General features: G+C 46.5%; 2 protein-coding genes across 2 annotated transcripts in view; one reads left to right on the forward strand and one right to left on the reverse strand.

The window, feature by feature from the left end:
• LOC135518894 (hyccin 2-like) overlaps positions 1-24,649 on the forward strand; it is a 326,139-nt gene that overhangs the window by 77,295 nt on the left and 224,195 nt on the right. The gene's annotated exons all lie outside the window — the stretch shown is intronic.
• The window catches only part of LOC135518893 (hyccin 2-like), a 29,398-nt gene that overhangs the window by 1,024 nt on the left and 3,725 nt on the right, over positions 1-24,649 (reverse strand). The window contains exons 2-3 of the mRNA XM_064943844.1: positions 22,131-22,232; positions 11,762-11,941 (exon numbers count right to left, since the gene is read on the reverse strand). Coding sequence (XP_064799916.1) covers positions 11,762-11,941; positions 22,131-22,232 — 282 coding nt within the window. The remainder of the gene's footprint in view (positions 1-11,761; positions 11,942-22,130; positions 22,233-24,649) is intronic.

Raw genomic sequence — 24,649 nt, forward strand, 5'->3', positions numbered from 1 at the left:
AATTTCTTATGAAAATTGCTTATCGTGCTAACCATACCCTTCACAGCTGTGATAATGCTAACCCTGCTACCATGCTAACCATGTCCTTGAATGCTATGCTAATTGCTAACCACACCCTTCACTGCCTGACTGCCTGCCCAGAGCCAGGTTCTCTCTGTATATCCAATGTCTGTCTGCAGAGAGCCGTGGTGTGTAACTGATGAGAGTAGTCTACAGCCATGGTAGATGAGAGTAGATGGAGGATCGTAAATTACGCATCACACACACATAGACGTAGCCCTCAACAACGATATCTGCAGCAGTTACTAGATAGACCCAGGGATCTGTCCTTTCCACAGGTCCTGACAAAGTTTTAGTAGCCTCTTCCAGTAACGACAGCAGACCTTCATCTGACCTTCAGCACCAGATGTCCAAGCCTCTTCCATAGACTCTAAAGCCCAATCACACCCCTAACATCCAGCCTCTTCCATAGAAACTAAAGCCCTATCCCACCCCTAACATCCAGCCTCTTCCATAGAGACTAAAGCCCTATCCCACCCCTAACATCCAGCCACTTCCATAGAGACTAAAGCCCTATCCCACCCCAAACATCCAGCCTCTTCCATAGAGCCTAAAGCCCCACCCCTAACATCCAGCCTATTCCATAGAGACTAAAGCCCTATCCCACCCCTAACATCCAGCCTCTTCCATAGAGACTAAAGCTCTATCCCACCCCTAACATCCAGCCTATTCCAGAGACTAAAGCCCCACCCCTAACATCCAGCCTATTCCATAGAGACTAAAGCCCTATCCCACCACTAACATCCAGGCTATTCCATAGAGACTAAAGCCCCACCCCTAACAACCAGCCTCTTCCATAGAGACGAAAACCCTACCCCACCCCTAACATCCAGCCTATTCCATAGAGACGAAAGCCCTATCCCACCCCTAACATCCAGGATATTCCATAGAGACTAAAGACCCACTGCTAACATCCAGTCTCATCCATTGAGACTAAAGCCCTATCCCACCCCTAACATCCAGCCTCCTCCATAGAGACTAAAGCCCTATCCCACCCCTAACATCCAGCCTCTTCCATAGAGACTAAAGCCCTATCCCACCCCTAACATCCAGCCTATTCCAGAGACTAAAGCCCTATCCCACCCCTAACATCCAGCCTATTCCATAGACACTAAAGCCCCACCCCTAACATCCAGCCTCTTCCATTGAGACTAAAGCCCTATCCCACCCCTAACATCCAGCCTCCTCCATAGAGCCTAAAGCCCTATCCCACCACTAACATCCAGCCTCTTCCATAGAGACTAAAGCCCTATCCCACCCCAAACATCCAGCCTCTTCCATAGAGAAGAAAGCCCTATCCAACCCCTAACATCCAGCCTATTCCAGAGACAAAAGCCCTATCCCACCCCTAACATCCAGCCTCTTCCATAGAAACTAAAGCCCTATCCCACCCCTAACATCCAGCCTCTTCCATAGAAACTAAAGCCCTATCCCACCCTAACATCCAGCCTCTTCCATAGAGACTAAAGCCCAATCCCACCTATAACATCCAGCCACTTCCATAGAGACTAAAGCCCTATCCCACCCCTAACAACCAGCCTCTTCCATAGAGACGAAAACCCTACCACACCCCCAACATCCAGCCTATTCCATAGAGACGAAAGCCCTATCCCAACCCTAACATCCAGGCTATTCCATAGAGACTAAAGCCCCACCCCTAACAACCAGCCTCTTCCATAGAGACGAAAACCCTACCCCACCCCTAACATCCAGCCTATTCCATAGAGATGAAAGCCCTATCCCACCCCTAACATCCAGGCTATTCCATAGAGACTAAAGACCCACTGCTAACATCCAGTCTCATCCATTGAGACTAAAGCCCTATCCCACCCCTAACATCCAGCCTCCTCCATAGAGACTAAAGCCCTATCCCACCCCTAACATCCAACCTCTTCCATAGAGACTAAAGCCCTATCCCACCCCTAACATCCAGCCTATTCCAGAGACTAAAGCCCAAACCCACCTCTAACATCCAGCCTATTCCATAGACACTAAAGCCCCACCCCTAACATCCAGCCTCTTCCATAGAGAAGAAAGCCCTATCCAACCCCTAACATCCAGCCTCTTCCATAGAGAATAAAGCACTATCCAACCCGTAACATCCAGCCTATTCCAGAGACAAAAGCCCTATCCCACCCCTAACATCCAACCTCATCCTTAGAGAAGCCCTATCCCACCCGAACATCCAGGCTCTTCCATAGAGAATAAAGCCCTATACAACCCGTAACATCCAGCCTATTCCAGAGACTAAAGCCCTATCCCATCCCTAACATCCAGCCTCTTCCATAGAGACTAAAGCCCTATCCCAACCCTAACATCCAGCCTATTCCATAGAGACGAAAGCCCTATCCCAACCATAACATCCAGGCTATTCCATAGAGACTAAAGCCCCACCCCTAACAACCAGCCTCTTCCATAGAGACGAAAACCCTACCCCACCCCTAACATCCAGCCTATTCCATAGAGACGAAAGCCCTATCCCACCCCTAACATCCAGGCTATTCCATAGAGACTAAAGACCCACTGCTAACATCCAGTCTCATCCATTGAGACTAAAGCCCTATCCCACCCCTAACATCCAGCCTCCTCCATAGAGACTAAAGCCCTATCCCACCCCTAACATCCAGCCTCTTCCATAGAGACTAAAGCCCTATCCCACCCCTAACATCCAACCTCTTCCATAGAGACTAAAGCCCTATCCCACCCCTAACATCCAGCCTATTCCATAGACACTAAAGCCCCACCGCTAACATCCAGCCTCATCCATAGAGACTAAAGCCCTATCCCACCCCTAACATCCAGCCTATTCCATATACACTAAAGCCCCACCCCTAACATCCAGCCTCTTCCATTGAGACTAAAGCCCTATCCCACCCCTAACATCCAGCCCCCTAAATAGAGCCTAAAGCCCTATCCCACCCCTAACATCCAGCCTCTTCCATAGAGTCTAAAGCCCTATCCCACCCCAAACATCCAGCCTCTTCCATAGAGACTAAAGCCCTATCCCACCCCTAACATCCAGCATATTACAAAGAGAATAAAGCCCTATCCCACCCCTAACATCCAGCCTCTTCCTTAGAGAAGCCCTATCCCACCCGAACATCCAGGCTCTTCCATAAAGACTAAAGCCCTATCCCACCCCTAACATCCAGCCTATGCCATAGAGACTAAAGCCCTGTCCCACCCCTAACATCCAGCCTATTCCATAGAGACTAAAGCCCTATCCCATCCCTAACATCCAGCCTCTTCCATAGAGACTAAAGCCCTATCCCATCCCTAACATCCAGCCTCTTCCATAGAGAAGAAAGCCCAATACCACGCCTAACATCCAGCCTCTTCCATAGAGACTAAAGCCATATCCCACCCCTAACATCCAGCCTCTTCCATAGAGACGAAAGCCCAATACCACGCCTAACATCCAGCCTCTTCCATAGAGACTAAAGCCATATCCCACCCCTAACATCCAGCCTCTTCCATAGAGACGAAAGCCCTATCCCACCCCTAACATCCAGCCTCTTCAATAGAGAAGAAAGCCCTATCCAACCCCTAACATCCAGACTCTTCCATAGAGAATAAAGCACTATCCAACCCCTAACATCCAGCTTCTTCAATAGAGACGAAAACCCTATCCCACCGTTAAGATCCAGCCTCTTCCATAGAGACTAAAGCCCCACTGCTAACATCCAGCCTCAGCCATTGAGCCTAAAGCACTATCCCACCCCTAACATCCAGCCTCTTCCATTGAGACGAAAACCCTATCCCACCCGTAACATCCAGCCTCTTCCATAGAGACTAAAGCACTATCCAAACCCTAACATCCAGCCTCTTCCATAGAGACGAAAACCCTATCCCACCCCTAACATCCAGCCACTTCCAGAGAGACTAAAGCCCTATCCCACCCTTAACATCTTCCATAGAGAAGCCCTATCCCACCCCTAACATCCAGGCTATTCCATAGAGACTAAAGCCACACTGCTAACATCCAGCCTCTTCCATAGAGACTAAAACCATATCACACCCCTAACATCCAGCCTATTCCAGAGACAAAAGCCCTATCCCACCCCTAACATCCAGCCTCTTCCATATAGACAAAAACCCTATCCCACCCCTAACGTCCAGCCTTTTCCATAGAGACTAAAGCACTATCCAACCCCTAACATACAGCTTCTTCCATAGAGACGAAAACCCTATCCCACCGCTAAGATCCAGCCTCTTCCATAGAGACTAAAGCACTATCCAACCCCTAACATCCAGCCTCTTCCATAGAGACTAAAGCACTATCCAACCCCTAACATCCAGCTTCTTCCATAGAGACGAAAACCCTATCCCACCGCTAAGATCCAGCCTCTTCCATACACTAAAGCCCCACTGCTAACATCCAGCCTCATCCATTGAGACTAAAGCCCTGTTCCACCCCTAACATATTCCCTCACCCAGAGACTAAATTCCCTATCCCTAACATCCAGCCTCTTCCATAGAGACTAAAGCCCTATCCCACCCGTAACATCCAGCCTATTCCAGAGACAAAAGCCCTATCCCACCCCTAACATCCAACCTCTTCCATAGAGACTAAAGCCCTATGCCACCCCTAAAATCCAGCCTCTTCCTTAGAGAAGCCCTATCCCACACGAACATCCAGGCTCTTCCATAGAGACTAAAGCCCTATCCCACCCATAACATCCAGCCTATTCCATAGACACTAAAGACCCACCCCTAACATCCAGCCTCATCCATAGAGACTAAAGCCATATCCCACCCCTAACATCAAGGCTCTTCCATAGAGACGAAAGCCCTATCCCACCCCTAACGTCCAGCATCTTCCATAGAAACAAAAGCCCTATCCCACCCTAACATCCAGGCTCTTCCATAGAGACTAAAGCCCTATCCCACCCCTAACATCCAGCATATTCCCATAGAGACCAAATCCCTATCCCACCCCTAACATCCAGGCTATTCCATAGAGACTAAAACCATATCACACCCCTAACATCCAGACTCTTCCATAGAGATGAAAGCCCTATCCCACTGATAACATCCAGGCTATTCCATAGAGACTAAAGCCCCACTGCTAACATCCAGCCTCTTCCAGTGGCTAAAACCCTATCCCACCCCTAACATCCAGCCTTTTCCATAGAGAAGCCCTATCCCAACCCTAACATCCAGCCTCTTCCATAGAGACTAAAGCCCTATCCCACCACTAACATCCAGCCTATTCCATAGACACTAAAGCCCCACCCCTAACACCCAGCCTCTTCCATTGAGAAGCCCTATCCCACCACTAACATCCAGCATCTTCCATAGGGAATAAAGTCCTATCCCACCCCTAACATCCAGGATCTTCCATAGAGACTACAGCCCTATTCCACCCCTGACATCCAGCCTATTCCAGAGACACTAAAGTCCCACCCCTAACATCCAGCCTCATCCATAGAGACGAAAACCCTATCCCACCGCTAAGATCCAGCCTCTTCCATAGAGACTAAAGCACTATCCAACCCCTAACATCCAGCATTTTCCATAGAGAAGCCCTATCCCAACCCTAACATCCAGCCTCTTCCATAGAGACTAAAGCCCTATCCCAACCCTAACATCCAGCCTCTTCCATAGAGACTAAAGCCCTATCCCACCCTAACATCCAGCATCTTCCATAGAGAATAAAGCCCTATCCCACCCCTAACATCCAGCCTCTTCCATAGAGACGAAAGCCCTATACCACCGATAACATCCAGGCTATTCCATAGAGACTAAAGCCCCACTGCTAACATCCAGCCTCTTCCAGTGGCTAAAACCCTATCCCACCCCTAACATCCAGCCTTTTCCATAGAGAAGCCCTATCCCAACCCTAACATCCAGCCTCTTCCATAGAGACTAAAGCCCTATCCCATCCCTAACATTGAGCCTCTTCCATTGAGAATAAAGCCCTATCCCATCCCTAACATCCAGCCTCTTCCATAGAGCCTAAAGCCCTATTCCACCCCTAACATCCAGCCTCGTCCATAGGATCCTTTTCCCAACCTAACATCCAGCCTCTTCCATAGAGACTAAAGCCCTATCCAACCCCTAACATCCAGCCTCTTCCATAGAGACTAAAGCCCTATCCCACCCCTAACATCCAGCATCTTCCATAGAGAATAAAGCCCTATCCCACCCCTAACATCCAGCCTCTTCCATAGAGACGAAAGCCCTATACCACCGATAACATCCAGGCTATTCCATAGAGACTAAAGCCCCACTGCTAACATCCAGCCTCTTCCAGTGGCTAAAACCCTATCCCACCCCTAACATCCAGCCTTTTCCATAGAGAAGCCCTATCCCAACCCTAACATCCAGCCTCTTCCATAGAGACTAAAGCCCTATCCCATCCCTAACATTGAGCCTCTTCCATTGAGAATAAAGCCCTATCCCATCCCTAACATCCAGCCTCTTCCATAGAGCCTAAAGCCCTATTCCACCCCTAACATCCAGCCTCGTCCATAGGATCCCTATCCCAACCTAACATCCAGCCTCTTCCATAGAGACTAAAGCCCTATCCAACCCCTAACATCCAGCCTATTCCAGAGACAAAAGCCCTATCCCACCCCTAACATCCAACCTCTTCCATAGAGACTAAAGCCCTATCCCACCCCTAACATCCAGCCTCTTCCTTAGAGAAGCCCTATCCCACCCGAACATCCAGGCTCTTCCATAGAGACAAAAGCCCTATCCCACCCCTAACATCCAACCTCTTCCATAGAGACTAAAGCTCTATCCCACCCAAACATCCAGCCTCTTCCATAGAGACTGAAGCCCTATCCCATCCCTAACATCCAGCCATTTCCATAGAGACTGAAGCCCTATCCCATCCCTAACATCCAGCCTATTCCATAGACACTAAAGCCCCACCCCTAACACCCAGCCTCTTCCATAGGATCCCTATCCCAACCTAACATCCAGCCTCTTCCATAGAGACTAAAGCCCTATCCCATCCCAAACATCTAGCATCTTCCATAGAAACAAAAGCCCTATCCCACCCCTAACACCCAGCCTCTTCCATTGAGAAGCCCTATCCGATCACTAACATCCAGCATCTTCCATAGGGAATAAAGTCCTATCCCACCACTAACATCCAGGATCTTCCATAGAGACTAAAGCCCTATCACACCCCTAACATATTCCCTCTTCCAGAGACTAAATTCCCAATCCCTAACATCCAGCCTCTTCCATAGAGACAAAAGCCCTATCCCACCCCTAACATCCAACCTCTTCCATAGAGAAGCCCTATCCCACCCCAAACATCCAGCCTCTTCCATTGAGCCTAAAGCCCTATTCCACCCCTAACATCCAGCCTCGTCCATAGGATCCCTATCCCAACCTAACATCCAGGCTCTTCCATAGAGACTAAAGCCCTATCCCACCCCTAACATCCAGCCTATTCCATAGACACTAAAGCCCCACCCCTAACATCCAGCCTCTTCCATAGAGACTAAAGCCCTATCCCATCCCAAACATCCAGCCTCTTCCATAGAGACTAAAGCCCTATCCCATCCCAAACATCCAGCCTCTTCCATTGAGACTAAAGCCATATCCAACCCTAACATCCAGGCTCTTCCATAGAGACTAAAGCCCTCTCCCACCCGTAACATCCAGCCTATTCCATAGAGACAAAAGCCCTATCCCACCCCTAACATCCAACCTCTTCCATAGAGACTAAAACTCTATCCCACCCAAACATCCAGCCTCTTCCATAGCGACTGAAGCCCTATCCCATCCCTAACATCCAGCCATTTCCATAGAGACTGAAGCCCTATCCCACCCCTAACATCCAGCCTATTCCATAGACACTAAAGCCCCACCCCTAACACCCAGCCTCTTCCATTGAGAAGCCCTATCCCACCCCTAACATCCAGCATCTTCCATAGAGACTACAGCCCTACTCCACCCCTGACATCCAGCCTCTTCCATAGATACTAAAGCCCTATCCCACCCCACACATCTAGCCTATTCCATAGAGACGAAAGCCCTATCCCACCCCTAACATCCAGGCTATTCCATAGAGACTAAAGCCCCACTGCTAACATCCATCCTCTTCCATAGAGACAAAAGCCCTATCCCAACCCTAACATCCAACCTCTTCCATAGAGACGAAAGCCCTATACCACCGATAACATCCAGGCTATTCCATAGAGACTAAAGCCCCACTGCTAACATCCAGCCTCTCCCAGTGGCTAAAACCCTATCCCACCCCTAACATCCAGCCTTTTCCATAGAGAAGCCCTATCCCACCCTAACATCCAGGCTCTTCCATGGAGACAAAAGCCCTATCCCACCCCTAACATCCAGCCTATTCCATAGAGACAAAAGCCCCACCCCTAACATCCAGGCTCTTCCATAGAGACTAAAGCCCTATCCCACCCCTAACATCCAGCCTATTCCATAGAGACTAAAGCCCTATCCCACCACTAACATTCTGCCTCTTCCATAGACACTAAAGCCCCACCCCTAACATCCAGCCTCTTCCATAGAGACAAAAGCCCTATCCCACCCCTAACATCCAGCCTCTTCCATAGAGACTAAAGCCCTATCCCACCCCTAACATCCAACCTCTTCCATAGAGACTAAAGCCCTATCCCACCCCTAACATCCAGCCTCTTCCATAGAGACTAAAGCCCTATCCCACCCCTAACATCCAGCATCTTCCAAAGAGAAGAAAGCCCTATCCAACCCCTAACATCCAGCCTCTTCCATAGAGAATAAAGCACTATGCAACCTGTAACATCCAGCCTATTTCAGAGACAAAAGCCCTATCCCACCCCTAACATCCAACCTCTTCCATATAGACTAAAGCTCTATCCCACCCCTAACATCCAGCCTCTTCCTTAGAGAAGCCCTATCCCACCCGAACATCCAGGCTCTTCCATAGAGAATAAAGCACTATGCAACCTGTAACATCCAGCCTATTTCAGAGACAAAAGCCCTATCCCACCCCTAACATCCAACCTCTTCCATATAGACTAAAGCTCTATCCCACCCCTAACATCCAGCCTCTTCCTTAGAGAAGCCCTATCCCACCCCTAACATCCAGCCTATTCCATAGAGACTAAAGCCCTATCCCACCACTAACATTCTGCCTCTTCCATAGACACTAAAGCCCCACCCCTAACATCCAGCCTCTTCCATAGAGACTAAAGCCCTATTTCACCCCTAACATCCAGCCTATTCCATAGACACTAAAGCCCCACCCCTAACATCCAGCCTCTTCCATAGAGACTAAAGCCCTATCCCACCCCTAACATCCAGCCTATTCCATAGACACTAAAGCCCCACCCCTAACATCCAGCCTCTTCCATAGAGACTAAAGCCCTATTTCACCCCTAACATCCAGCCTATTCCATAGAGACTAAAGCCCTATCCCACCCCTAACATCCAGCCTCTTCCATAGAGACTAAAGCCCTATCCCACCCCACACATCTAGCCTATTCCATAGAGACGAAAGCCCTATCCCACCCCTAACATCCAGGCTATTCCATAGAGACTAAAGCACCACTGCTAACATCCATCCTCTTCCATAGAGACAAAAGCCCCACCCCTAACATCCAGCCTCTTCCATAGAGACTGAAGCCCTATCCCACCCCTAACATTCTGCCTCTTCCATAGACACTAAAGCCCCACCCCTAACATCCAGCCTCTTCCATAGAGACAAAAGCCCTAACATCCAGCCTCTTCCATAGAGACTAAAGCCCTATCCCACCCCTAACATCCAGCCTCTTCCATAGAGACTAAAGCCCAATACCACGCCGAACATCCAGCCTCTTCCATAGAGAAGCCTTATCCCACCCCTAACATCCAGCCTCTTCCATAGAGACAAAAGCCCTAACATCCAGCCTCTTCCATAGAGACTAAAGCCCTATCCCACCCCTAACATCCAGCCTCTTCCATAGAGACTAAAGCCCAATACCACGCCGAACATCCAGCCTCTTCCATAGAGAAGCCTTATCCCACCCCTAACATCCAGCCTCTTCCATTGAGACTAAAGCCCTATCCCACCCCTAACATCCAGCATCTTCCATAGAGAATAAAGCCCTATCCCACCCCTAACATCCAGCCTATTCCATAGACACTAAAGCCCCACCCCTAACATCCAGCCTCTTCCATAGAGAATAAAGCCCTATCCCACCCCTAACATCTAGCCTATTCCATAGACACTAAAGCCCCACCCCTAACATCCAGCATCTTCCATAGAGAATAAAGCCCTATCCCACCCCTAACATCCAGCCTATTCCATAGACACTAAAGCCCCACCCCTAACATCCAGCCTCTTCCATAGAGAATAAAGCCCTATCCCACCCCTAACATCTAGCCTATTCCATAGACACTAAAGCCCCACCCCTAACATCCAGCCTCTTCCATAGAGAATAAAGCCCTATCCACCCCTAACATCTAGCCTATTCCATAGACACTAAAGCCCCACCCCTAACATCCAGCATCTTCCATAGAGAATAAAGCCCTATCCCACCCCTAACATCCAGCCTATTCCATAGACACTAAAGCCCCACCCCTAACATCCAGCCTCTTCCATAGAGAATAAAGCCCTATCCCACCCCTAACATCTAGCCTATTCCATAGACACTAAAGCCCCACCCCTAACATCCAGCCTCTTCCATAGAGAATAAAGCCCTATCCCACCCCTAACATCCAGCATCTTCCATAGAGACCAAATCCCTGTTCGACCGCTAACATACTTCCTCCCCCAGAGACTAAAGCCGTATCCCACCCCTAACATATTCCCTCTTCCAGAGACTAAATTCCCTATCCCTAACATCCAGCCTCTTCCATAGACTAAAGCCCTATCCCACTCGTAACATCCAGCCTATTCCATAGAGACAAAAGCCCTATCCCACCCCTAACATCCAGCCTATTCCATAGAGACTAAAGCCCTATCCCACCCCTAACATCTAGCCTCTTCCATAGAGACCAAAGCCCTATTTCACCCCTAACATCCAGCCTCTTCCATAGAGACAAAAGCCCTAACATCCAGCCTCTTCCATAGAGAAGCCCTATTCCACCCCTAACATCCAGCCTCTTCCATAGAGACTAAAGCCCTATCCCATCCCTAACAACCAGCCTCTTCCATAGAGACTAAATCCCTATCCCACCCCAAACATCCAGCCTCATCCATAGAGAAGCCTTATCCCACCCCTACCATACAGCATCTTCCATAGAGACTAAAGCCCTATCCCACTGCTAACATCCAGCCTCTTCCATAGAGACTAAAGCCCAATACCACGCCTAACATCCAGCCTCTTCCATAGAGACCAAAGCCCTATCCCACCCCTAACATCCAGGCTCTTCCATAGAGACTAAAGCCCCACTGCAAACATCCAGAAACTTCCATAGAGACTAAAGCCATATTCCACCCCTAACATCCAGCCCATTCCAGACACTAAAGCCCCACCCCTAACATCCAGCCTCTTCCATTGAGCCTAAAGCCCTATCCCACCCCTAACATCCATCCTCTTCCATAGAGACTAAAGCCCTATCCCACCCCTAACATCTAGCCTATTCCATAGAGACTAAAGCCATATCCCACCCCTAACATCCAGGCTCTTCCATAGAGACTAAAGCCCTATCTCCTAACCCCTCACAGTCTGTACATATGCCTAGCATGAGGGGTAGGGTTATAACTAGGTTAGTTCTGTAGGTTTAGGTAGGTAGTAGTAGTTACCAGGTTGTATATGCCCAGCAGCAAGGCCTCTATGCAGCCGTTGCTCTGGCGGTCCCTGCTGGCGGTGATGCGGAGGTACACCCAGACCAGCTCTGGAAGGAACTGCAGTGTGAAGCGTCTCAGGCGGTCCTCAGAGCTCCGGTACATCTCAAACAGCTGGTGACAGACAGGCTCAAGGAGCTACAGGGATAGAGTAACATAATACAACCATTAGACTACAGGGAAATATAATACAACCATTAGACTACAGGGTAATATAATACAACCATTAGACTACAGAGTAATATAATACAACCATTAGACTACAGGGATAGAGTAATATAATACAACCATTAGACTACAGAGTAATATAATACAACCATTAGACTACAGGGATAGAGTAACATAATACAACCATTCGACTACAGGGATAGAGTAACATAATACAACCATTAGACTACAGGGATAGAGTAATATAATACAACCATTAGACTACAGAGTAATATAATACAACCATTAGACTACAGAGTAACATAATACAACCATTAGACTACAGAGTAACATAATACAACCATTAGACTACAGGGAAATATAATACAACCATTAGACTACAGGGATAGAGTAACATAATACAACCATTAGACTACAGGGATAGAGTAATATAATACAACCATTAGACTACAGAGTAATATAATACAACCATTAGACTACAGAGTAACATAATACAACCATTAGACTACAGGGAAATATAATACAACCATTAGACTACAGGGTAATATAATACAACCATTAGACTACAGGGAAATATAATACAACCATTAGACTACAGGGATAGAGTAATATAATACAACCATTAGACTACAGAGTAATATAATACAACCATTAGACTACAGAGTAACATAATACAACCATTAGACTACAGGGAAATATAATACAACCATTAGACTACAGGCTAATATAATACAACCATTAGACTACAGGGAAATATAATACAACCATTAGACTACAGGGATAGAGTAACATAATACAACCATTAGACTCCAGGGAAATATAATACAACCATTAGACTACAGGGAAATATAATACAACCATTAGACTACAGAGTAACATAATACAACCATTAGACTCCAGGGATAGAGTAATATAATACAACCATTAGACTACAGGGTAATATAATACAACCATTAGACTACAGAGTAACATAATACAACCATTAGACTACAGGGTAATATAATACAACCATTAGACTACAGAGTAACATAATACAACCATTAGACTACAGGGATAGAGTAATATAATACAACCATTAGACTACAGGGTAATATAATACAACCATTAGACTACAGAGTAACATAATACAACCATTAGACTACAGGGTAATATAATACAACCATTAGACTACAGGGATAGAGTAACATAATACAACCATTAGACTACAGGGTAATATAATACAACCATTAGACTACAGAGTAACATAATACAACCATTAGACAACCATTTGATCATATTACTCCAGTGCTAGCCTCCTTACACTGGCTTCCTGTCAAAGCAAGGGCTGATTTCAAGGTTTTACTGCTAACCTACAAAGCATTGCATGGGCTTGCTCCTACCTATCTCTCTGATTTGGTCCTGCCGTACATACCTACACGTACGCTACGGTCACAAGACGCAGGCCTCCTAATTGTCCCTAGAATTTCTAAGCAAACAGCTGGAGGCAGGGCTTTCTCCTATAGAGCTCCATTTTTATGGAACGGTCTGCCTACCCATGTCAGAGACGCAAACTCGGTCTCAACCTTTAAGTCTTTACTGAAGACTCATCTCTTCAGTGGGTCATATGATTGAGTGTAGTCTGGCCCAGGAGTGGGAAGGTGAACGGAAAGGCTCTGGAGCAACGAACCACCCTTGCTGTCTCTGCCTGGCCGGTTCCCCTCTTTCCACTGGGATTCTCTGCCTCTAACCCTATTACAGGGGCTGAGTCACTGGCTTGCTGGGGCTCTCTCATGCCGTCCCTGGAGGGGGTGCGTCACCTGAGTGGGTTGATTCACTGATGTGGTCATCCTGTCTGGGTTGGCGCCCCCCCTTGGGTTGTGCCGTGGCGGAGATCTTTGCGGGCTATACTCAGCTTTGTCTCAGGATGGTAAGTTGGTGGTTGAAGATATCCCTCCAGTGGTGTGGGGGCTGTGCTTTGGCAAAGTGGGTGGGGTTATATCCTTCCTGTTTGGCCCTGTCCGGGGGTGTCCTCGGGTGGGGCCACAGTGTCTCCTGACCCCTCCTGTCTCAGCCTCCAGTATTTATGCTGCAGTAGTTTATGTGTCGGGGGCTGGGGTCAGTTTGTTATATCTGGAGTACTTCTCCTGTCCAATTCGGTGTCCTGTGTGAATCTAAGTGTGCGTTCTCTAATTCTCTCCTTCTCTCTCTCGGAGGACCTGAGCCCTAGGACCATGCCCCAGGACTACCTGACATGATGACTCCTTGCTGTCCCCAGTCCACCTGGCCGTGCTGCTGCTCCAGTTTCAACTGACCTGAGCCCTAGGACCATGCCCCAGGACTACTTGACATGATGACTCCTTGCTGTCCCCAGTCCACCTGGCCGTGCTGCTGCTCCAGTTTCAACTGTTCTGCCTTATTATTATTCGACCATGCTGGTCATTTATGAACATTTGAACATCTTGGCCATGTTCTGTTATAATCTCTACCCGGCACAGCCAGAAGAGGACTGGCCACCCCACATAGCCTGGTTCCTCTCTAGGTTTCTTCCTAGGTTTTGGCTTTTCTAGGGAGTTTTTCCTAGCCACCGTGCTTCTACACCTGCATTGCTTGCTGTTTGGGGTTTTAGGCTGGGTTTCTGTACAGCACTTTGAGATATCAGCTGATGTACGAAGGGCTATATAAATAAATTTGATTTGATTTGATTTGACTACAGGGATAGAGTAACATAATACAACCATTAGACTACAGGGTAATATAATACAACCATTAGACTACAGGAAATATAATACAACCATTAGACTACAGGGTAATATAATACAACCATTAGACTACAGGGTAATATAATACAACCATTAGACTACAGGGTGTTAGAGCCGATTTGGACATATTTGCGTAAAAGACTGAACATATGGAGCTCCATGTATATTTGTGTAAATATATGAAATATTAATGTAAATGATGAAATATTAGGTACGTACCATTATGATTTATATTTACCTGATTTTAGATATATTCATTTGTTGTTTGTGTAACTCAGTTTTGTCCCCCCTCTTGCCTATTCATTGTATTGTGGTAAGTGTGTTAGGATAAAGGCAGGAAGTTGGGCCTTCGGGAGGGGGAGTCCTTGCTAGATGCGGGATCGGTATAGTTTTTTGACCATACAAACATACAGACATACAGACATAATGTGTATTTTCCATATAAAGTATTCTATGCTTTAAGTTGATTGGAGAATAACTTATTTGTTAGATATAAGAAGAATAAACATTTTTGTTGCACCATATCCCTGGATGTCATGGAATGTTTGGCCGTTTGGAAACCTTGAGTGTGGACTGTATGCGTACCAAACAACCCCGCTTCAGGCTTGGGCAGTGGCTATGGTAAAGACGAAAGGAAGCCACTACACAGGGTAATATAATACAACCATTAGACTACAGAGTAATATAATACAACCATTAGACTACAGGGTAATATAATACAACCATTAGACTCCAGGGATAGAGTAATATAATACAACCATTAGACTACAGGGTAATATAATACAACCATTAGACTCCAGGGATAGAGTAATATAATACAACCATTAGACTACAGGGTAATATAATACAACCATTAGACTACAGAGTAATATAATACAACCATTAGACTACAGAGTAATATAATACAACCATTAGACTACAGGGATAGAGTAATATAATACAACCATTAGACTACAGGGATAGAGTAATATAATACAACCATTAGACTACAGGGATAGAGTAAAATAATACAACCATTAGACTACAGCGTAATATAATACAACCATTAGACTACAGGGAAATATAATACAACCATTAGACTACAGGGTAATAGAATACAACCATTAGACTACAGGGTAATATAATACAACCATTAGACTACAGGGTAATATAATACAACCATTAGACTACAGGGATAGAGTAATATAATACAACCATTAGACTACAGGGATAGAGTAATATAATACAACCATTAGACTACAGGGAAATATAATACAACCATTAGACTCCAGAGTAACATAATACAACCATTAGACTACAGGGTAATATAATACAACCATTAGACTACAGGGTAATATAATACAACCATTAGACTACAGGGTAATATAATACAACCATTAGACTCCAGGGAAATATAATACAACCATTAGACTACAGGGATAGAGTAATATAATACAACCATTAGACGTCAGGGATAGAGTAATATAATACAACCATTAGACTACAGGGTAATATAATACAACCATTAGACTACAGGGTAATATAATACAACCATTAGACTACAGGGATAGAGTAACATAATACAACCATTAAACTACAGGGTAATAAAATACAACCATTAGACTACAGGGAAATATAATACAACCATTAGACTACAGGGATAGAGTAATATAATACAACCATTAGACTACAGAGTAATATAATACAACCATTAGACTACAGAGTAACATAATACAACCATTAGACTACAGGGAAATATAATACAACCATTAGACTACAGGGTAATATAATACAACCATTAGACTACAGGGAAATATAATACAACCATTAGACTACAGGGATAGAGTAATATAATACAACCATTAGACTACAGAGTAATATAATACAACCATTAGACTACAGAGTAACATAATACAACCATTAGACTACAGGGAAATATAATACAACCATTAGACTACAGGCTAATATAATACAACCATTAGACTACAGGGAAATATAATACAACCATTAGACTACAGGGATAGAGTAACATAATACAACCATTAGACTCCAGGGAAATATAATACAACCATTAGACTACAGGGATAGAGTAATATAATACAACCATTAGACTACAGGGTAATATAATACAACCATTAGACTACAGAGTAACATAATACAACCATTAGACTACAGGGTAATATAATACAACCATTAGACTACAGGGATAGAGTAACATAATACAACCATTAGACTACAGGGTAATATAATACAACCATTAGACTACAGAGTAACATAATACAACCATTAGACAACCATTTGATCATATTACTCCAGTGCTAGCCTCCTTACACTGGCTTCCTGTCAAAGCAAGGGCTGATTTCAAGGTTTTACTGCTAACCTACAAAGCATTGCATGGGCTTGCTCCTACCTATCTCTCTGATTTGGTCCTGCCGTACATACCTACACGTACGCTACGGTCACAAGACGCAGGCCTCCTAATTGTCCCTAGAATTTCTAAGCAAACAGCTGGAGGCAGGGCTTTCTCCTATAGAGCTCCATTTTTATGGAACGGTCTGCCTACCCATGTCAGAGACGCAAACTCGGTCTCAACCTTTAAGTCTTTACTGAAGACTCATCTCTTCAGTGGGGTCATATGATTGAGTGTAGTTTGGCCCAGGAGTGGGAAGGTGAACGGAAAGGCTCTGGAGCAACGAACCACCCTTGCTGTCTCTGCCTGGCCGGTTCCCCTCTTTCCACTGGGATTCTCTGCCTCTAACCCTATTACAGGGGCTGAGTCACTGGCTTGCTGGGGCTCTCTCATGCCGTCCCTGGAGGGGGTGCGTCACCTGAGTGGGTTGATTCACTGATGTGGTCATCCTGTCTGGGTTGGCGCCCCCCCTTGGGTTGTGCCGTGGCGGAGATCTTTGCGGGCTATACTCAGCTTTGTCTCAGGATGGTAAGTTGGTGGTTGAAGATATCCCTCCAGTGGTGTGGGGGCTGTGCTTTGGCAAAGTGGGTGGGGTTATATCCTTCCTGTTTGGCCCTGTCCGGGGGTGTCCTCGGGTGGGGCCACAGTGTCTCCTGACCCCTCCTGTCTCAGCCTCCAGTATTTATGCTGCAGTAGTTTATGTGTCGGGGGCTGGGGTCAGTTTGTTATATCTGGAGTACTTCTCCTGTCCAATTCGGTGTCCTGTGTGAATCTAAGTGTGCGTTCTCTAATTCTCTCCTTCTCTCTCTCGGAGGACCTGAGCCCTAGGACCATGCCCCAGGACTACCTGACATGATGACTCCTTGCTGTCCCCAGTCCACCTGGCCGTGCTGCTGCTCCAGTTTCAACTGACCTGAGCCCTAGGACCATGCCCCAGGACTACTTGACATGATGACTCCTTGCTGTCCCCAGTCCACCTGGCCGTGCTGCTGCTCCAGTTTCAACTGTTCTGCCTTATTATTATTCGACCATGCTGGTCATTTATGAACATTTGAACATCTTGGCCATGTTCTGTTATAATCTCTACCCGGCACAGCCAGAAGAGGACTGGCCACCCCACATAGCCTGGTTCCTCTCTAGGTTTCTTCCTAGGTTTTGGCTTTTCTAGGGAGTTTTTCCTAGCCACCGTGCTTCTACACCTGCATTGCTTGCTGTTTGGGGTTTTAGGCTGGGTTTCTGTACAGCACTTTGAGATATCAGCTGATGTACGAAGGGCTATATAAATAAATTTGATTTGATTTGATTTGACTACAGGGATAGAGTAACATAATACAACCATTAGACTACAGGGTAATATAATACAACCATTAGACTACAGGGAAATATAATACAACCATTAGACTACAGGGTAATATAATACAACCATTAGACTACAGGGTAATATAATACAACCATTAGACTACAGGGTGTTAGAGCCGATTTGGACATATTTGCGTAAAAGACTGAACATATGGAGCTCCATGTATATTTGTGTAAATATATGAAATATTAATGTAAATGATGAAATATTAGGTACGTACCATTATGATTTATATTTACCTGATTTTAGATATATTCATTTGTTGTTTGTGTAACTCAGTTTTTGTCCCCCCCTCTTGCCTATTCATTGTATTGTGGTAAGTGTGTTAGGATAAAGGCAGGAAGTTGGGCCTTCGGGAGGGGGAGTCCTTGCTAGATGCGGGATCGGTATAGTTTTTTGACCATACAAACATACAGACATACAGACATAATGTGTATTTTCCATATAAAGTATTCTATGCTTTAAGTTGATTGGAGAATAACTTATTTGTTAGATATAAGAAGAATAAACATTTTTGTTGCACCATATCCCTGGATGTCATGGAATGTTTGGCCGTTTGGAAACCTTGAGTGTGGACTGTATGCGTACCAAACAACCCCGCTTCAGGCTTGGGCAGTGGCTATGGTAAAGACGAAAGGAAGCCACTACACAGGGTAATATAATACAACCATTAGACTACAGAGTAATATAATACAACCATTAGACTACAGGGTAATATAATACAACCATTAGACTCAGGGATAGAGTAATATAATACAACCATTAGACTACAGGGTAATATAATACAACCATTAGACTCCAGGGATAGAGTAATATAATACAACCATTAGACTACAGGGTAATATAATACAACCATTAGACTACAGAGTAATATAATACAACCATTAGACTACAGAGTAATATAATACAACCATTAGACTACAGGGATAGAGTAATATAATACAACCATTAGACTACAGGGATAGAGTAATATAATACAACCATTAGACTACAGCGTAATATAATACAACCATTAGACTACAGGGAAATATAATACAACCATTAGACTACAGGGTAATAGAATACAACCATTAGACTACAGGGTAATATAATACAACCATTAGACTACAGGGTAATATAATACAACCATTAGACTACAGGGATAGAGTAATATAATACAACCATTAGACTACAGGGAAATATAATACAACCATTAGACTCCAGAGTAACATAATACAACCATTAGACTACAGGGTAATATAATACAACCATTAGACTACAGGGTAATATAATACAACCATTAGACTACAGGGTAATATAATACAACCATTAGACTCCAGGGAAATATAATACAACCATTAGACTCCAGGGAAATATAATACAACCATTAGACTACAGGGATAGAGTAATATAATACAACCATTAGACGTCAGGGATAGAGTAATATAATACAACCATTAGACTACAGGGTAATATAATACAACCATTAGACTACAGGGTAATATAATACAACCATTAGACTACAGGGATAGAGTAACATAATACAACCATTAAACTACAGGGTAATAAAATACAACCATTAGACTACAGGGATAGGGTAATATAATACAACCATTAGACTGGCGGACTGGTGGAGAAGAGGTATTCGGAGTGGACTACTCGAGAATGTTCAGTGTACTACTCGAGAATGTTCAGTGTACTACTCGAGAATGTTCAGTGTACTACTCGAGAATGTTCAGTGTACTACTCGAGAATGTTCAGTGTACTACTCGAGAATGTTCAGTGTACTACTCGAGAATGTTCAGTGTACTACTCGAGAATGTTCAGTTTATTACTCGAGAATGTTCAGTCCCTGGACAATACAGTAGACGAGCTCAGGGCGAGGATCTCCTTTTAGAGAGACAACAGGGACAGTAACATAATCCGTTTCAAGGAATCATGGCTCTCTCCGGGTATACTGTCCCCGTCCATACAGCCAGTTGGGTTCTCAGTACATCACACAGACAGGAATAAAGAACTCTCTGGGAAGAAGGAAGGCAGAGGTCTATGTTCCATGATTATACTAACAATCAAGTAAGTTCTAACACATTGCCTGTAGTACTCGTGCTTCAAACACTCTGGACGGGGACGGCTACAAGCCCTAGGCCTCCCTGCGGTAGATCAGATCACGACTCCATTCTGCATCTCCCTTCCTATAAGCAAAAAATCCAAAAGGAAGTACCCGTGCTAAGGGCTAATCAACATGGTCTGACCAATTAGAATCCATACTTCAAGATTGTATTGATCACGCAGACAGGGCTATGTTCCGGGTTGCCTCAGAATAACATCAATGTCAAATCCAACTGTATTTGCCACATGCGCCGAACACAACAAATGTAGACTTTACCGTGAAATGCTTTACTGTCAAGCCCTTAACCAACAGTGCAGTTCAGGAAGAAAATATTTACCAAGTAGACTAAAATAAAAAGCAACACAATAAGAAAAACGAGGCTATATACAGGGGGTACCGATACCGAGTCAGTGTGCAGGGGTACAGGCTAGCTGAGGTAATGACAACCATTAGACGACAGCGAAGGAAGTGACTATGCATAGGTAACAAACAGCAAGCAGCAGTGTACAAAACAAATGGGGGGGGGGGGGGGGGGTCAATGTAAATAGTCCGGGTGGCCATTTGATTAGGTGTTTAGGAGTCTTATGGCTTGGGGGTAAAAACTGTTGAGAAGCCTTTTTGTCATTGACTTGGCACTCCGGTGTAGGGCAGGAGACTTGGAGATAGGTCCCCAGATCCTCAAAATGTTCTACAGCTGCATCAACAAGAGTCTCGTGTCGACTACAGGAGACTCGGGCCGCGTCGACTACAGGAGACTGGGGCCGCGTCGACTACAGGAGACTGGGGCCGCGTCGACTACAGGAGACTGGGGCCGCGTCGACTACAGGAAACTCTGGCCGCGTCGACTACAGGAGACTGGGGCCGCGTCGACTACAGGAGACTGGGGCCGCGTCGACTACAGGAGACTGGGGCCGCGTCGACTACAGGAGACTGGGGCCGCGTCGACTACAGGAGACTGACTGCGTCGACTACAGGAGACTGGGGCCGCGTCGACTACAGGAGACTCTGGCCGCGTCGACTACAGGAGACCGGGGCCGCGTCGACTACAGGAGACCGGGGCCGCGTCGACTACAGGAGACTGGGGCCGCGTCGACTACAGGAGACTGGGGCCGCGTCGACTACAGGAGACTGACTGCGTCGACTACAGGAGACTGGGGCCGCGTCGACTACAGGAGACTGACTGCGTCGACTACAGGAGACTCGGGCCGCGTCTCCTGTAGTCTAGTTAACCACCTGATGCTCCTGCATGGAGTGGTGATGGCAGGGCAGTGACAGGTACATGGTGGTTACCAGGTAACAAGGCTGGCACTGCCACACGGATGTCAATCATGTCCTGAGTCCTCCACAGGCAGAGCAGACCAGCTGGTGTGGGGGAGGGGTATGCAGATTCCCAGCTCTCTGCCAGCTCCGCCCACCTCGTCACAACAGATAAGAGTGTCTGCTGAATGACTTATGTCATACTATTTGATACTGGTCCTCCGTGGGAATCGACTGAGTCAGACGGGACATACAGTCGTCACGTTTCCTGTCCTGAAACGCCATGCTGCTACCTAGGTGGGGTGGAAACAGTCTATCAGTCTCACCTCACTGCTGCTGTCCTGGATGACTCTGTAGAGAGCTGGCACCAGAGACTTCTTCAGGTGAAGGCTGCCTGCATAGGTGGAGATGTGAGTTTCTGGTAGAGTCTGGAGAAATAGAAACAGACAGGGTATAAACATCCCTTCACAGTATAAGTTTAGTCCAGTTGTCACGAGATACTTTTCTTTCTAGCGTAATCATGCCGAAACAGCGGCAGCCTTTAAAAAGCAACAAGTCCTTTTGAAAACGACCTGTGTGTCATCAATAAGAGTCAGAAAGTTATTCTAGTGTCAAATGTGAGTGTAAGTATAGCAACAGGATAATTCTGGTCATGAAGGCTGGTCTAAAACAGAGAACGGAACATGTGTGTCACAACAGGTAAATGAAGGTTGGGTTTTGATTTGACGATGTCCATTTGCCCACTAACATGGAGTGAACAGCTGCGGTGATCGCTCTCTATCCAATATCATACATCGAGACAAACATGCTCAGCAGCTCCAACTGTTTCCAGAAAACACCACATCACACGTTTTAACTTGAGAAATACTGCATCAAACACCTTAGATGTCAAACTCCTCAACTAAAACATCCTCAGCCAAAAACATGATAATTAATGACACATTTCTTGAGTTATCTCTGATTGATTCTGTGGATTTTGAGGAAGTGAAATGGGCATTATAACAGGCTGTACTGCCAGACCAGTAAGGGTCAGTAGAGGGAGAGGAGGCATCCCTCACGACGCCAGGACAGCAGAATCAATCACCACCTTCCGGAGACACCTGAAACCCCACCTCTTCAAGGAATACCTAGGATAGGATAAAGCAATCCTTCTCACCCCCCCCCCCCTTAAATGATTTAGATGCACTATTGTAAAGTGGCTGTTCCACTGATGTCAGAAGGTGAATTCACCAATTTGTAAGTCGCTCTGGATAAGAGCGTCTGCTAAATGACTTAAATGTAAATGTAATGTAAAATGTACTGCCAGACCAGTAAGGGTCAGTAGAGGGAAGGAGGCAGCCCCCACCCTCTGTACTGCCAGACCAGTAAGGGTCAGTAGAGGGAAGGAGGCAGCCCCCACCCTCTGTACTGCCAGACCAGTAAGGGTCAGTAGAGGGAGAGGAGGCAGCACCCACCCTCTGTACTGCCAGACCAGTAAGGGTCAGTAGAGGGAGAGGAGGCAGCCCCCACCCTCTGTACTGCCAGACCAGTAAGGGTCAGTAGAGGGAGAGGAGGCAGCCTCCACCCTCTGTACTGCCAGACCAGTAAGGGTCAGTAGAGGGAGAGGAGGCAGCCTCCACCCTCTGTACTGCCAGACCAGTAAGGGTCAGTAGAGGGAGAGGAGGCAGCCCCCACCCTCTGTACTGCCAGACCAGTAAGGGTCAGTAGAGGGAGAGGAGGCAGCTTCCACCCTCTGTACTGCCAGACCAGTAAGGGTCAGTAGAGGGAGAGGAGGCAGCCTCCACCCTCTGTACTGCCAGACCAGTAAGGGTCAGTAGAGGGAGAGGAGGCAGCCTCCACCCTCTGTACTGCCAGACCAGTAAGGGTCAGTAGAGGGAAAGGAGGCAGCCTCCACCCTCTGTACTGCCAGACCAGTAAGGGTCAGTAGAGGGAAAGGAGGCAGCCTCCACCCTCTGTACAGAGAGACAGAGAGACAGAGTGACAGAGTGACAGAGTGACAGAGAGACACTGCCAGACCAGTAAGGGTCAGTAGAGGGAGAGGAGGCAGCCCCCACCCTCTGTACTGCCAGACCAGTAAGGGTCAGTAGAGGGAGAGGAGGCAGCCCCCACCCTCTGTACTGCCAGACCAGTAAGGGTCAGTAGAGAGAGAGGAGGCAGCCTCCACCCTCTGTACTGCCAGACTAGTAAGGGTCAGTAGAGGGAGAGGAGGAAGCCTCCACCCTCTGTACTGCCAGACTAGTAAGGGTCAGTAGAGGGAGAGGAGGAAGCCCCCACCCTCTGTACTGCCAGACCAGTAAGAGTCAGTAGAGGGAGAGGAGGCAGCCCCCACCCTCTGTACTGCCAGACCAGTAAGGGTCAGTAGAGGAGGCAGCTTCCACCCTCTGTACTGCCAGACCAGTAAGGGTCAGTAGAGGAGGCGGCTTCCACCCTCTGTACTGCCAGACCAGTAAGGGTCAGTAGAGGAGGCAGCTTCCACCCTCTGTACTGCCAGACCAGTAAGGGTCAGTAGAGGGAGAGGAGGCAGCCTCCACACTCTGTAATGCCAGACCAGTAGTTTGTGTCTGTATTTCAGGGTCCTCAGCTTGCAGCAATAACACTACTTCCTCCCTGACGTCACTCACAGCTGTCTGGACTCGAGACTCGAGCCCCCCCTTAGCCCTCGCAGGACACAGATCGAGTCAGAGAGACAAAGACAGAGAGAGAGAGACAAAGACAGAGAGAGAGAGACAAAGACAGAGAGAGAGAGACAAAGACAGAGAGAGAGAGACAAAGACAGAGAGAGAGAGAGAGACAAAGACAGAGAGAGAGAGAGAGAGACAAAGACAGAGAGAGACAGAGAGAGACA

The sequence above is a fragment of the Oncorhynchus masou genome, chromosome 29 (genome assembly GCF_036934945.1).
Source record: "Oncorhynchus masou masou isolate Uvic2021 chromosome 29, UVic_Omas_1.1, whole genome shotgun sequence".
Lineage (NCBI taxonomy): Eukaryota > Metazoa > Chordata > Actinopteri > Salmoniformes > Salmonidae > Oncorhynchus > Oncorhynchus masou.